General features: G+C 39.5%; 1 protein-coding gene across 24 annotated transcripts in view; it reads left to right on the forward strand.

The window, feature by feature from the left end:
• AFDN (afadin, adherens junction formation factor) overlaps window positions 1-14,550 on the forward strand; it is a 112,887-nt gene extending 98,337 nt beyond the window's left edge. For 6 of the 24 annotated variants that reach the window (XM_061378599.1, XM_061378602.1, XM_061378603.1 and 3 more), the window contains 5 exons: window positions 11-46; window positions 4,744-4,878; window positions 6,677-7,193; window positions 11,207-11,291; window positions 12,402-14,550. In XM_061378599.1, the coding sequence (XP_061234583.1) occupies window positions 11-46; window positions 4,744-4,878; window positions 6,677-7,193; window positions 11,207-11,291; window positions 12,402-12,546 (918 nt within the window). In that variant the 3' untranslated portion in view covers window positions 12,547-14,550. Of the gene's footprint in view, window positions 1-10; window positions 47-4,743; window positions 4,879-6,676; window positions 7,194-11,206; window positions 11,292-12,401 lie in introns of those variants that run through there. The other 18 variants (XM_061378610.1, XM_061378621.1, XM_061378616.1 and 15 more) reach the window with 10 other exon arrangements.
• Window positions 14,551-15,361: the final 811 nt, after the last annotated feature.

Below are 15,361 nucleotides of genomic sequence, written 5' to 3' on the forward strand. Positions count from 1 at the left end.
CTACCTGCAGCAGACTGCTGTGCCAGCAATCTCTGTTCTAGATTTGGTATGTTTGTTTCTTTCTCTTCAATATCTCTTTCCCGTTTCAATTCCTGATGTTATTAATAACCACCCTATGTGCTTTGGATGATGATTTGGCATTTTTGGGTGTTCAAAAATCATTGTGATCCAGTCAGCAGTAAGTTAACTGTACGCATGCATTTGAATGTTTCCAGATGTGGTAACTGCTTTCTCTGTGTTTCCTTCCTTTTAGATGTTGTGTTCTGCTTGCAGGCTTGATTTGTTTGTTGTAGCAGTGATCTAATTTAAAACTTTGTATTTGACGTTTTCTGCAATGGTGTTTGTAAAAATCTTACTAACAACTTTGAATGAACATGCTGTGAGGCAAGATTTCCTCCCTTCCCCACCCTGGCAGGTTTTAGAAGAGCTCTAGCAACACCATTCATTTCCAGTTTGAAGTGAAATTGCCCTGAGAGCCTAATAGGGCACACTGTTACAGCACATGCTGAAACACTGCTGTTTACAGGTGTCACAATTTTCTCATTAAAGGGAAAAAATGGATTGTAAACTCCGAAATTGCTTCGGAACTAGTATCTCCAAGTAGGTCACATAAACGTGCAATTATTAAGTTACCATATCATTTCAGTTTAAATTGGTTAATACCATTCTCTTGTGTCTAAAACATGACAGGCTTTCAGATTGGAGCAGTAACTGCTATGACTCTGGCTAATTGTGTATTTTATTGCTCTCATTGGAAATGGGTGCATGGGAAAAGAGTTCTCTAGTCTTCTAGAGAAGAAATACATCCCTTTCAAAGAGCGTTTCGATATAATTACTGTACCAATTTGAAAGGAAGGTAATGCTTGCAAGTCCTGTTAGTATAATTAACTTGTTCTGCTGGAAAGAACTGTGAACATGACTGTTCAAAATACGGTTTTGAACATTTAGCACTGCTTTATTTAAACAAAAAAAAAATATCCCCTTTTAAAACGCATACTTTGTATGATTCAGGAAGTCTGAAGTGGTTGGTTTTGTATGTGTGGTACGTGAGTGTTAAGCAGATGACAGCAGTGAAACAGGTGAAGCGTGTCAGCTTTCTGCTTTAATGGACAAGCCAGGCGTCATGGATTTCTCACACTTGGTATCTATCAATATTTTTTCTTATTACTACTCTTATTTTTTTTGCTTAAGTCCTGGTCCCCTGTGCTGTGACTGTACAGATAAAGTACTGTGCTAAGCTGGCTGTAAACTTCTGTATCTTTCTGCTTGTGAAGGCAGACAGTACCATCAGCTTTAAAAATGGATTAGACAAAGTCATAGACATCACTCCTGTAAACTGCTGCTCAAAGGATTAAGAAGGCTGTACCAACTGACATCTCTAGTACTGTGCTGGGGAAATACTAGCAGAAATGTTCAGGATCATGTGCAGCTTCTTGCTGTGGTCAGAGACAGAATACTGCACTAGATGGGTCCATGGCCTGAATCAGTCGAGGATTTATTATATACATAAATTTAGCTTTAAAAAAAGAAAGAAACTAATCCTGAAATAGGTGATGTTGAACACTGTCCTCAGAAAATATCTCTTTTTCCTAATTTCATGCCATTCACATGACTTTCTGGGCATAGTGGCATCTATCCTGTGCCACTTCACATACCCAAGTAGTTACTGCTTTGTTTCTAGAAGAAAAATCCGATGCTCAATGCTTCTTATATATGTCTAAGTGAGCACTGGTGATAGTTGCTGTGCTAATTAGGGGGCTGGTGAAAGATGACGAATGTATGAATGAATGAATTGTGATCTTGACTAGTGTATATCTTTTTAAATTCCCTATGCCACTAACAGATCTGACGCAGCTTTAGCTGTCATAAATAAATAGGTATACATCTAAGGTTCTTCCGGATCATCTTTTAAAACGTTCAGAGCAGTGCTCGGAGAAATGAATTTTGTCTGGAATCTGAGCCTTCCTGGATGCCTGCCAGTGCCCTTAATATCTTAACATTGCTGATACAGATCAGCGCATCAGCTCCTGTACGCGGGGCAATAGCTCAGAAGAAAAGAGGCCTTTTTTGCCATGCTAGGTAGAAGTAGTGCTGGAAGCATATGGTGGTGGTGGTGGTAGGGGGACAGAGCTGTGCAGCTGAGCAAACTGTTGGTAGTTTGCAGTAGAACTGGGACAGAGCAGAGGGGAAGAATAAGTGCTTTGTGCTTAGCTGCTTCATGCAGTCAGAGCTGGAGGAATGCTCCTCTCCATCATGAATCAGTCATTTCTACCTGGTATAATACAAATGCACTGCTTTAGAGAAACCCTGGAAGTACAGTAAATCAGATGAGAATGTGACTTTTAAACTAGAGAAAAGCTAATTGGGATAGCAAAGTATCAAATCAAAATATTCAACCTGGGAATCTAATAGCCCCCTTACTAGAAATGGGACATGAAGCTAGTTTTCCTTAGTGTCTTGAAATTTTGGGATAAAGTTTGAATTGAGTAGTGTGATAAATACAATTACAAACACATGCTGCAAAGCACTTTGGCATGCTTCTCCATCCTAGCGCTCCCTGCCTTGGTGTAATAATGCTCCAACGCAGGAACTAGTTACTAATGGTAAAGAAGTGAAATGTCACTCTTCATAGTTGCTCTGTTCCTGCTTCTGCCTTATTTAGTAAAAAGGCCAAAAGTTATACGTATATGTTATGTTTAGCATAGCCTCTGACCTGGATACAGTTATCTTAGCGATTATTCTGGTTCAGATGTTGACAGCAGTTCCCGAGTGGGCACCCTGCCTGGTTTTCCCTCCTATCTGTTAGTTAAGGTCACAAGAAAATAAAATAAGTCAGTCCTACTCCCCCTTTAACTTAGCTTGAAAAATTTTCTTGTTCAAGTGCACTTGAACAGAATTATGTGCTACTAAGCAAAAAGGCATCCGTGTTGTAATCTGGGATCAGGAACTGCCGTGTTCGGAGTTTTTCTCCTAATGCAACTGGGCCAGAGTTAAGGAATTTTCCTGTATTTTTTCACTGTGCAGTTCCCTCCATCCCCTTCACCCTTTCTGGGTTTTGGTTTTCTTTGAGAGGAAATTACTTCTCTTCTATAAACCCTTTTGAGTTACTGCCTGTCTTTCCTTTTGACAGCAATATTATCTCTTTTGCTAAAATAATGTCTTTTTAATAACCCGGACAAGAAGAGGTCATAATCCCCATAGGAATTGGTTAACTGCTCTACCATATATGCTGAGCTTCATCACTATATTTATGTCGGGCTTGGTTAGAAATGATAAAAGTTTTAGCCCTAAATAAGGGGAACTTACTCAGAGGTATCATCCTCTAGTATACATTTGCCAAATCAGTGCCTAAATGAAATGAATTAATTTTGTTCTTTAGCTTTTGTGCTCCAAAATAGTGAGTTTTAACACTTGAAATGAGAGGTGTTTTCACTGCAATGAGTCCGTACAGCTGCTTGAAGATACAGAAGGCAAATGTTTTCAAAACTACCTGTGGTACAAGGTCATAAGATGCCCATAACACAAATACTGCATGAACAGTGGGGGCAAATTATTACCAGATTAGTAAAAATAAAAACCCAGAACAAAACAACCTTCATTTTTTAGAGTTGATTGGAAAATTGATTAGAAAACCTAATGTTTCTGAAAAGACCTACATTTCCTGTTGATTAGCTGGGGGGAAGAGATACCTACATGAAGGTTGTCCACACAAAGTCTATTAAAACAGCTCCTTTTCCTATACTCTTACTGCTTTGTGTCTTAAGGGCCTTTCTCTGTAAATGAAACCAGAGTGTAAAAACAAATCCGGGGCAGAGAAGTATCTAGGCCGCATGCAGCTTATAACAAGATCCAGTGATTTATTGATTTATACCAGTTGATGTGAAAGATGGGGGGCTGGGAGGGGTGTCACTTTAAAGCATATGCTGCAGTAAGAAATAACAGCATGTTGTCCATTTAATTTCTGCTTGTGACTGTTATTGTGCTAGTAAATATTCCTGTCCATCAAGGGCTTAGATACCGTTAGCTTTAGAGAATTGTGCAAAGTTTAGACTGTTGCCCAGTTTCATCGGTGCAGTGCTTATCATAAGCATTTATAAAACAGTCCTGTTGTTGGACATCAGTTGTTCACGTGAGCTATTCAGTCTTGATGGTCAAAGATTTTGTTGCCTTGTGCTCTCCTTTTTCCAAAACACATCTGTTTGCAGATACAGAGGGGAGATTTTATTTATCTCCTGAGACTATTTGCAGACTTGTTGAAGGAGCCTGTTACTTTAAATGGATTGACCCTTTGACTAATGAGTCAGGAGTTTCCGGTGCTTAAATACTAATGCAGAATGAAAAACCAATTGGCTACTTAAGCTGTGGGCTGTAGGTTCCAAGTATTTAATTTCACTTTACCTATGAGACCATGATTGCTGAAGCTGTCTGGAACTCGAGTCTCCTCAGTCTTCTGCTAGGGGTTCATGTATGACTGCTAAAAATGTCAGAAATGTCTCTCTGTGTGTTTTGTGGTTTTATGTATGTAGTTCTGTGCATCTCTTCCCTTCCCTCCCTCTTCTTACTGATTTTAGAGAAACCAGTGTAACAAAGCGTACTCTTAACAGCTGGAAAGGATATTGGTTTATCTGTAGTAAAGTGTTTTCTATAGATAGGATTATTTTTAGTTGCAAATACTTGGGTTAAATTTGTTTTGACCCATCTTACCCACGAGCAACCAAACAATTGAAGATGCGTCTCCGTTAGTTACAGGATGAAGAGCGCAGACGGCAGCAGCAGTTGGAAGAAATGCGCAAACGAGAAGCAGAAGACAGGGCCAGGCAGGAAGAAGAGCGCCGACAGCAAGAGGAGGAGCGGACCAGAAGAGAGGCTGAAGAAAAGGTTGTGGTCTTCCAAGTGCTGCAAGGGTTCTGACAGGCCTCTCTCTCTTCTTTAGCCCAGCCAGTAATGCTTGGGTCAGCAGGGGTTAAATGCACCAGCCCCAGTAAAAGGGTCATGACCCAAGGCTTCGATTTATCCAGTATAAGACAAAAAGTAATTAAGCAGCCCATTCGTGGAGGCTGGAGGATGCAGAAATAGTACTGTAGGTTCACCATTTGTAGGTGTTTAGTGGTGTCGAGGGCTTTCCTTCAGAGACTTCTCTGAAAGTTATGACAGAAATCAGTTACCTCCCAGTTTCCTTCAGCCCCCAACATGACTTGCCTTACACTCTTTATTATATTAGCCTAGTTAGTGATGTTGGGGTTTACTGTGTCTCAGAGATGGCACTTAAATTCGGCAGTAATTGTTTGATACAGGTACAGACAGAAATGCAAAACATGGTGTAGTGAAGATGACTACTCCATATTGTGTTTCACATCTGGACTATGGGAGGAAAGGAGTTGGTTGGTTTCTAGAAAGAAAGTAAATAATTTCAGCAGTCAGGTCACTGTGCAGTCAAGCAGATTCTAAAGATTCAGGCTTCTAGGTTCTTTCAGAACATTTGAGAAGCTTAATTGTTCAAAACTGGGCAACAGTAAAACCAACCAAGGCTGTCTTAATCTGGGGCAGTGACATGGCCAGATGACATTTGGATCACCTGCTTGGAAGGGTTCTCACTGTCAGATCTTAACTGACACACTCGTATCTACCAGCTCAGAACTCGATACCATTTGATCACTGCTGTGGTTTTAGAGAGTAGTACAAGGAAATGAGTTTCATGTCTTTGCTCTAGATGAATAAGATCAGATTTACTTATGATTTTTCTAGGATAACTGACTCACAGAGCTGAGCAGATAAGCAGATATGGTGGAATTCTTTTTTTAGACACATGGATTAAAAGCAGAAAGGGTGATTGTTTGAAATGCCATCATACTCCCAGCAGAAGTTACACCATGCTTAGGCAGAAGGTTTCTTGTAGCATACAGTTTCCAAACATTTTCTTTATCAAACTAACCCCTGAGTAGACCTTTGTATTAATTTATGATGTGGTGTAGACTAAAGAGCTGAACAAAATTAAATGGTATTTAGTTCAAAACCAATAAAAATCAAACTGGAAAAATACATAGAAGATATTTCATGGCCTTTTAAATGGTCAATAGGTGAATAAGTATCGCTAGCATAGCTTTTTAAATTTTTAATATACTTTTTATTTAAAAACAGTTATTTATCTGTAGAAAAGTTATTTGTAATTTGATTTCTATAAGTACCAGTTTCCCCGGTACTTATATGAGAAGCTTTTGTTTGGAGTCATCTATTCCAATGCTCTATTGATTAATTTACTTTGTATAGGCATGCAGCAAAATGACAAAGTTCCTTTTTTTAAGGCTGTAGTTAATTTTAGTTCTTTTCCTCTCCCACAGATTCTTTATAGCTTTATTAAATCTACCTCTTACTAACTGTGGTTACATTTTGAGCAATAAAAGCTGGAATCGCCCTTAGTTTGCACAGGCAGTTAGTTGCCTTAGTTACTGCAGGTAGTGGTAAATCTGGAAATAAAAGCAACGCTGTGCTGCAGGACAGCTGCCCTGGTTTTCATAGTCAATATTCTTTGTATGAGTCCATATGGATGCCCTGCTGATTGCCAGAAAAGGAGACAAAAAAAGGTGTTAGTAGCTTGGTGCTGGAGTGCTTAAATTGCTGTTAGATTGAAATGTCTGTCTTTCTGACTACTGTGTTTCTGTTTCCTCTGGACTTGCAGAGGCGACAGGAAGAGGAGTATTACAGTCGCTTAGAGGCTGAAAGGCGCAGGCAACACGATGAAGCAGAACGAAGATTACTGGAGCCTGATGAGCCTGGTCTGTACAGACCTCCGCTTCCACGGGAATATGAACTCCCATCCCCAACCCCTTCATCTAACGCTCCTCCTCCCCCACCTCAGCGAAACACCTCTTACCTCAAAACACAGGTCCTCTCCCCTGACACGATTTATACTGCCAAGTTTGTTGCATACAATGATGATGATGAGGAGGAGGAGGATTCCAATCTAGCAGGTCAGGATAAGTACTCCAGCACAAGAAAATCTTATGGTGACTTTCCTCCTGCCACCCTTAAGCCACAGCAGCCCTCCCGCCAGCCTCGCCCAGTTTCAGATGGCCTCTTTCTTTCAAACTCATTCCAGTCATCTTCAGTCAATGCCAACAGTACTACTGCCAAAAAAAGCCAGCCCCCGCCCCCACCAAACAAACCGAGTGTCATCCATGCCAGCAGCTCTAAAGGTAGACACCATGACCTCAACCGTCTCTGCAGAACTATCCTCATGTTTTCAACTCTGGTGCTGTGGATTGATCTCTTACTTTGTGATTTATTTTCCTCCCCACTTAATCACTGTTTTCACTGTGGTGATCTAACTTAAATCCTGATCTTAACATCAATTCTCCAATTTTTAATTATTTTGATCTCTCAAATTTCCTTGTTCTTTACCCAAACTCTTCAAAAGCAAAAAATTCCATCTTTCACACAATGAATCAGAACTGATTTTAACTGTTACTCAACCAATTCAAAGTACTGTTGGTTTTGGCTTTCACTCTGTATCTTTCAGTGATTTGTTTTATATAACTGACCACTGTTTACTCAGGGCATCTGGAAGTGCACCTTTCTTGAACACAGGAAACCTTTTCTAATGGGTTCAGGGACAGAGCTTATCTTCTGCTTTCATTGTTGGTACCAGGGTTCTGTCTTTCAATGGTGTGTGCAAATGGCTTTATAAGTGACCTTTGTAGATGCAGTTCTTAAATATACAAGCATCAAGAGGCATATAGGAGCATGCGGTTAGTTTCACGTATTAGGCACCATTCCTGTACTTCTGGTTTGCACAGTGCAGTTCTCTTGCAAAAAGAGACAAAACCCTAAATTTCATCTTAGTGCTTTTTGTCTTAGTCTTTCCCTTCTACGTCCTGTACTTTGTCTCCTCATCTTGTTTCTTTTACAGCTCCAGGTGGGCAACCATAATGGAGTTTACTTTCAAGTAGAGCTCTAGCTGCTAGTAACTTCAGCAACGTGTTTTATCTGCAGAGTACTACTTTAATTAGACCCATGAATGCAAAGCTAGCTCGGTCCAAGGTTCCATGCTAAATTTTTTTAAACCACTGCTGTGCAGGAGAAATCTTAAATACTCTTGTAGTATGTGTCTGTGTAGATCTCACTCTTACAAAGTTGCACTTTATTAGTACAATATTTTGTCTTTAAATAGCAGCATCTGCCACTGCTTCCCTGACATTTTTTTTCTGCTTCTATATCCTTCTGAGGGGAATGGTGGCAATGACATTTCCCTGGTTCGTTCCTTTTACTTATGCTGGAAGTCAGCAAGTGCCTGACACTGAACTCCAGCTGATCAAACCATCCTTCTAAAACACAAAGGGTATGAAAGTCACCTGAGGTAGCAATAGAAAGTGTTTATGCTGGCTTCTAGCCAAATGGCTAACTTGTTTACTGGATTCAAGGCTCAATGACAGATGTGGAAACCTACAGTATGGTATATCCCTGATCACCTTTTTGGCCACCTAACAAGTTAGAAAAGTCACTTTGTTAATCAGAGGTGTGGTGTGTGCCCTGATCATTGGGGGCATATGAGCATCAGAATGGGTTCAGTCTATCAGAAGCACTTCTAATCCAGATGCAGTAGTGTATGAATCTGAATTAGGGTATGGATCAAGCCAAGCAGGTACATGATACTCTGAGCTTCCTGTCTGCAGCCTTTTCAACTGAGGCTCCAGTCATTGTTTCTGAGCAAGGCATCTTTTCCTTTACACAGCAGATTAGCTTCTGCTACAGCTGGGCTGCGTTCAGTGCCATGGTGTAGCTCTACACAGTACCATGTAGTTTTAATATTGCTGAAAGAACAGTAGTTCAGCTGTTAAAATTACTGTCCAACTGGTAACAGTTGATGCTTAGCAGTTTCATTCTTTGGGATCAGTACAGCACCCAAGTTGCACAAGATACTTGTTTAAAGATAAAAAATCCTAACTTTTTATTTACTGCGGTGTTGCCTATGAGATCTTGTGATTTAGTAGTCCCTGTGGATCTTGCAAGCCCATCTGTCACTCCTGTCTGGCTCTGTCATAGGTTCTAAATCTTAAAGGATGGTGAGGGAAGGATTTAGCTTTTCAGTGTGTTGTCGCTAGACTGTAAATAGACACACTGCATGCTACCTGCGATGTGCTGTCATTACAATGGAAATACTGCCATTATGCCTGCCTCCCATGCATGTCAGCCCTCAGCCAGTGAACCCGAATCACGGTTTTGTATCAGAAGGGCTCTAGCTTTTGAGCACCATAAGTCACAAAGGTTAATGAGTTAAAAAATAAGATTAAAGACAGGAAATAAGCAGAAGAGATTCTCTTTAAACACTATAACTATGTTCTTAGCTTGCTCTTAGGAATATTTTGACATGAAACTTTTGGACTGCATGTCTGTACTGAATGTGTTCATTCAGAGGACTATCTTTTTCTAGAAATTCTTATTTGAAACCGACTGTAATAGAACACAAACTGTGCCTTCCATCACAACACATGGGCTCCCAAAGGCCCTTGCTTCCCTTCCTGTTTTGGCACATTGAAGTCTGTACATGTAATAAATTAAGTAACTCTGGAACCATCAGTCACTTGTCGTCACCTCTAGTTTTCTTGCCTCCCATCGTCCATAACCCAGAATGCCATCTCCTATGTAACTGCATTTCCCAGTCCTGTTTTTTGTTAACTTTAATGGCAGAATGAATCTCAGGAAAGTGAAATGTTCAGTGGTATTTTTTGTGTGCGCGCGTTTGTTTTTCCTGGAAAACAATCAGCAGGACATTTACAGAGATCTGGTTAGGGGTTTGGTAACAATTAAGGAATATTGTAGTATGATGCTTCGCCTTTAATAACCTAATTCATAAACCATACAACTAATTCTGAATACTCTTATTTCATAATTTTCAAAATAGCCATGAGAACAGGTTAACTTCACCTGATTGCTCAAGCTTCTAAGAAGACTGCCTGCGTAACGTACAAAGCCGTTTGCACAAAATGCAGAATTCACTGTGCAGTTTACCATCTCCCATCTCACTGACTCTCTTACATTCCTTTCCTTTACGGCTCTCTTCCGCTCTCAACGTTAACTCCAGTAAACCACGCTTCTGCAAATTTTGCTCTCGTACCTTCTTCCACTGGGTCTCTTTTAAGACCATTTGGTCTGTCAACTAACCCAGAGAAAAATCAACACCCAAATCAAAACTGCCAAGCAGGTGGAAGTGTGAACCACAGCATGTGGGCACTTTCAAAGTAGGGACACGCACGTGAGATACATTTCTGAAATGAAAAAACCCTTCATCTGCCTGGCATACCTTGTATGATTTGGTCTGCTGCAAAGTTTTGGTTGAAAAAAACTAGCTTACCACACACTAATTGAACTTGCTTGTGTGTGCCATATGTCTTACTGAGTATTTATAAGTTACATATACCAGTGGAAGAAGCAAACATTTCCTTTTGTACCAAAGAAGGTTCACAAGACATAACACATACAATATTGAGACTAGAACTGTCTGCAGACAAATATTGTGCTGACGCTTTTTACTCTTTTCCTGACAGTTACTAAGATAATATGGGCCTAAATATCAATTAAATTGATAAACTTTTTGATTGGAAAGAAAATGTTTTGTCTTGTGGCCTTTAGAAACAATTAATATAATGTGTAAAACGTGTGTTAGATCAAGTTAAACTAAAGGTGCAGTGCTGCAAGATAACTTGCTAAAATTTAAATTCAAGGGGGGGGTGTGCATTTTCTGAGTGATGGTTTACTTAATGAGACTAAACAGAGACAAAAAGTGTGACTGCTGAATTGCAAAGATGGTATAGGCTAATCCTAGCTTACTTACTGCCTCGTAAAGAGAGCAGTGGCAGCTAACCTGTTCCTTTGGAGCTTGTTACAGGGTGTTTAACTGTGTTGCTCTTTCTGCCAGTCTCCTTGAACAACCTCTAATCTCAGAGTAAGCCATTTTACAATAGAGACTGAATCAATATGTGCTGGATAAGCTATACAAAATGAGTTCTGGCTCAAAATTCAAAGTAACAAAACTATAGCGGGGGGGGATGGAATTTAGTAGTACTGGTTTTAAATATTGATGGTCCTCTAAATTTATTTCTGATTCTAGTTTGAGATTAGTTCTTGAAAGAAGCACTGCACCTTTTTGAAGAAATATAAAACTTTCATGTTGTAACTGCAGTCTTTCAACTTACTTTTACTTTTGCATAAGGAGTAAATTCATACACTGGATCTACAGGAGCAGCTGTTGGGGCCCATGACGTCTATCGGGATCCAAGAGACAAACGATCTAAAAGGTGACGTGCAAGAGTCAGTTAACTTTTATATACCTGGCTTAGCTGTTGTTTTATTTCTGTGGGCTATTCAGGAGTTCTGTATCTGGCTCTGGAGTACCTTGGGTTACTATAAAATACAACAGAGTTCTCCACAAGTCTTTTGGTGATCTGAAGCACTACATGACAGCAGCAAATTTTAGTGCTACAGCTGAGTAAATGGAATGACCAGTGTAAATGAGCAACTTCAACCAGTTTAAGTGCATTTGTAAATCAGAACAGTACCTCTCTAGTGGAATTCTTACCAAATTGCTGGTAAGCATAAATAATACAGGCTGTATCTTATATGTGAATGGCGGCTTTACTGTGTAGCATACTGAATCTGTGACTTGGGCTCAGCTAGGATTCTGTAGAAGCTATTAGCCCAGTTCCTGCATTTTAACATGTAGTCAGCGATTCTCTGCAGAGCAGAGACCTTGGAGCTAAAGTGAAAGTTCTGATCAAGAAATTTAAATATATAATAAAGCTTTGTTATATGAGGGTTAATCACATATGTAGAGTATTAGTCCAGAATGATTTGAGACCTTCACTGTGGTAAAACAGAATGCAAAAATCTGTTTGCTACAGGGATGAGAGATCAGTGCAAGAGCTGAGGCAATGACTGGACTTGTAAGCGTTGCCAGTACAGAACAAGATACAGGGGTGTTGCAGCTGCTGCAGAGTACTTCAGTCCTGGTAGCTTTCTTTGCTGAGACCTAAAAGCTTTGTATTCCAGTGCTTTTTGCTAGACACGTGCCACAAGAGAAAGACTTGCTAATTTAGCTGTAACAGTAATGCTTTGCTCATATAGACAGAGCTTTAGTTTACAACTGCCCTGCACTTTGAAAACCGGTGAGCAAATTCATTCAGGTCAATGTATGTGCCAGAGGCGGTCATGAGCCTTTAATTTGTCAAAATGATAGCATAATGTCAGAATTAAAGGTATATGTGGGGAGCAAAACCTTGTGAAACACTAAACAGAATCTTTTGCTGTAGTCAGAAAGCTATCAGTCCATACATGTCACTAAGAATTATTATATTTAGGAGTATTATAGATAAGAATTATAAAGACTTTTTTTTTCTTCCCATTTCCAGTCATGATACAGATTTACCTGGAGCACCAGAAAACTTGACGTTCAGGGAACGCCAGCGACTTTTTTCACAGGGTCAGGATGTATCCAATAAAGTAAAAGCTTCTAGGAAATTAATGGAACTGGAAAATGAGTTGAACACAAAATAAAGCACCTTATCAGATGTAACTGAAGATCTCTGAATTGAGGGATTGAGATGGGGGGCACACTACTAATGAACAGAAAATGAATGTTTTCTGAAAGGAGTGACTTTGATTCCTCTATATCTAAGACTGTTAATTAAGATTTAGAGATGTTGCAATAGCAAGAAAACTGATTACTTTGCCAGGAGCTTGTGGTTTATACAATGAAAGCACTGTAAAATTTTAAAGATATGAATCACGTGAAGGTAACTTTTTTCCTTTCTGTTTTGGGGGTTAAGTTCTTGTGCACCAGACCAAGTAGCACTTGTCAAAGTTCTGTTTCCTGGTGTTCTACAGACACACTTTTGTTTTAGCTGCTGAGCAGAGAGAGTGAGAATAGCTTGAACTGCCTAAACTAAACTGTGCACTAGAAATTAGTAGTTTAGATTGGTAGGAAGGCAATGTCTGGGCCACCTTAAATAAGACTTCTTATGCAAGCCTGACTATGGTGTTAATAGAATGATCAGCATATCAACACATGTTACCATTCCTTAGTACTGGATAACACACATCCTGTAGGTGGAACCTTGGAAAAAAACTATTTCTAGTCCTATGTATTTTTGGGGTCCAAAAGGGTTGCCTGTCTGTTATTACATAAGTCTGTATGCTGATGCATCCCCACTGTAAGTGCTTCAGACTTTTGAAAACGTGAAGATACAACCTTTGGATGGTTGATTTATTAAACATTACATAAGCAATAGATAGTAGGCTACACTAATGGCCCTTCATCAGCTAGGACCAAAATGTTAGGAATGTGTAAAAGACAAGGAGTAATGATTCCTGTTCCAAGGTGAGCAGAACAGATACTTACGTCTCCTGAGGAAGGTAGATTAGAAGTTACGAGGTGATTAGGCATGGAACAGTATTGCTAAGTCTGCTATTATCAGTTCAGCAATATCTTTATTTTTTTCTATGGAGAAATGAACTGGCATATTAGAGACAGAGACTGAAGTGTGAAGCATCAAATACAGTACTGCTGGTTGGGAGTGGGAATGTTCATAGGGTCGTTAATAGAGCTGGTGTGCTGTCAACAGACCGTCTCTGCTTATGCTGAGGAAGCAGTGCTAGCGAGCTGCTCCTTAGTCTAGCTGGCTTTATTGGCATTCCATTACTGTTGTCCTGAAAATCTTGTTGGCAGTTCAAGCTATTTTTCCACACTGTAATAGCCTTATTTAATTTTAAATTGTTATTTTTTTTCCTCCCGCCATTTCTTCAGCTGTGCTTATGTGGCTGATGATGTTGGGAATAAGGACCTCATCAGAGTTTTTCTCATTGTGTGATGTTAAGACAATATATATTGTGATTCCAAACAAATTTTCTATTTGACAAAGCCCTTTACTGGCTTTAGATGATTTTTTTTCCTGTATCATATTGTTCTCTTATAAATATATATTTAGGAAATTGTGCACACTTCCAAATACAAAGGGGTAGACTTTCACTGCCTTGGGAAAGAAATCACTTTTAATAAGAGTTGTATGATAAATAAATGCAAGTTAATGAAAATTGGAGTGTAAATATTTTTTACGTATTTCAGGTTTCTTATTTGAAAGTGTGCTTTTACCGTTTCACCTGTTAAATATGAAGTAGAAGATTAAACTGGTTCAAAGTGCTAATGAAGGATCTGCATGCTTGCTCTGTCTGTTAATCAGGAAAAGCAAGCCTCTCCCAATTTATCTTGAGAACACTAGCAGCCTTACAGTGACAAATTTTTCTTAAGGAAAAAAACTTATGCTGTGGCTGAATTACTGTTGCTGCTAGAATCTGAAAAAGGCTTAGCAAAACAATACCTATAACCTTCAGTCGAGTGGATTTGGCCGCTATTGGGCATTCGGGTCAAGTGTGAATATGTGTAAAAGTGCTTTTCATATTTGTCTGTGCATTATTATGAAAAACATCAAAACTGCTGTAGTTTCCCATTTCTACTGTATTTCACTTGCAACCTATTTTTAATAAAGTTTGTATTGTATTTAACTTTGCATTAAATGTTTTTTTGTGTTGTTTGTTGATTCTGCATAACAGCATTATTGTAAACCAGAGGGACTCTCATTATTATGTTTTGCCTTACCTGTCCTTTTAAAATACATTGGCAAACAAAGTCAGTGTATTCATAGTGAATAGACAAAAACCTCAAATTAATTCTACATGGAGAAGCCGCCTGCAGAGAACGCTAATTCTGACTGATCGGAGAGGAGAATTTCTTGGCCTGATGTTCAATATCTGCAGCAGAGACTTGAAAGAAGCAATTTTACAGCTTAACCAGCAACTTAGGAAATAGTGAATATTGGCAGGGTGGGTTGCACTGTATTTGTATCCTCCTCAAGTGCAAAGTTGTATTTTCTAACAGTGAAGAGGAACCTGGAATGCAGCTTCTTTTAGTGAAGTAAATAGTATGGCAACTGGAGTCTCCAGTGTGATTGAGGTGGCTAAAAAGTCATTTTATCTCTTTCTTTTGAACAAAAAGCCGGGATAACTTTTGTCAAATCTCTTGAGTGTGGAAACTGGCTGACGTGGAGATCTGGAGGGGTGGGCTCAAATTCAGCATGTAGTTTTGAACGAAGGTTGAGCTAAATGGTGGTGCTCCTCTTCTACTGTTAGATTGATAATGCTGGATGATTGGACTCTTGGGAGACACCAGTTAAAGCTCTGCATGGGGAGGATGCAGGAGGGAACTAGGCCAGTAGCTGCCTACTGCTGTTGCTGAATATCCTCTAGAGCTGGGATAGACACCTGCGTGTCTTTCCAGGTGAGTACCTTGATCTCTTGAGTTGTGGGATCTACATGC

The sequence above is a fragment of the Neopsephotus bourkii genome, unplaced genomic scaffold (genome assembly GCF_033783945.1).
Source record: "Neopsephotus bourkii isolate Nb327-2 ecotype Australia unplaced genomic scaffold, CSIRO-AGI_Nbou_v1 NB_1767, whole genome shotgun sequence".
NCBI lineage: Eukaryota > Metazoa > Chordata > Aves > Psittaciformes > Psittacidae > Neopsephotus > Neopsephotus bourkii.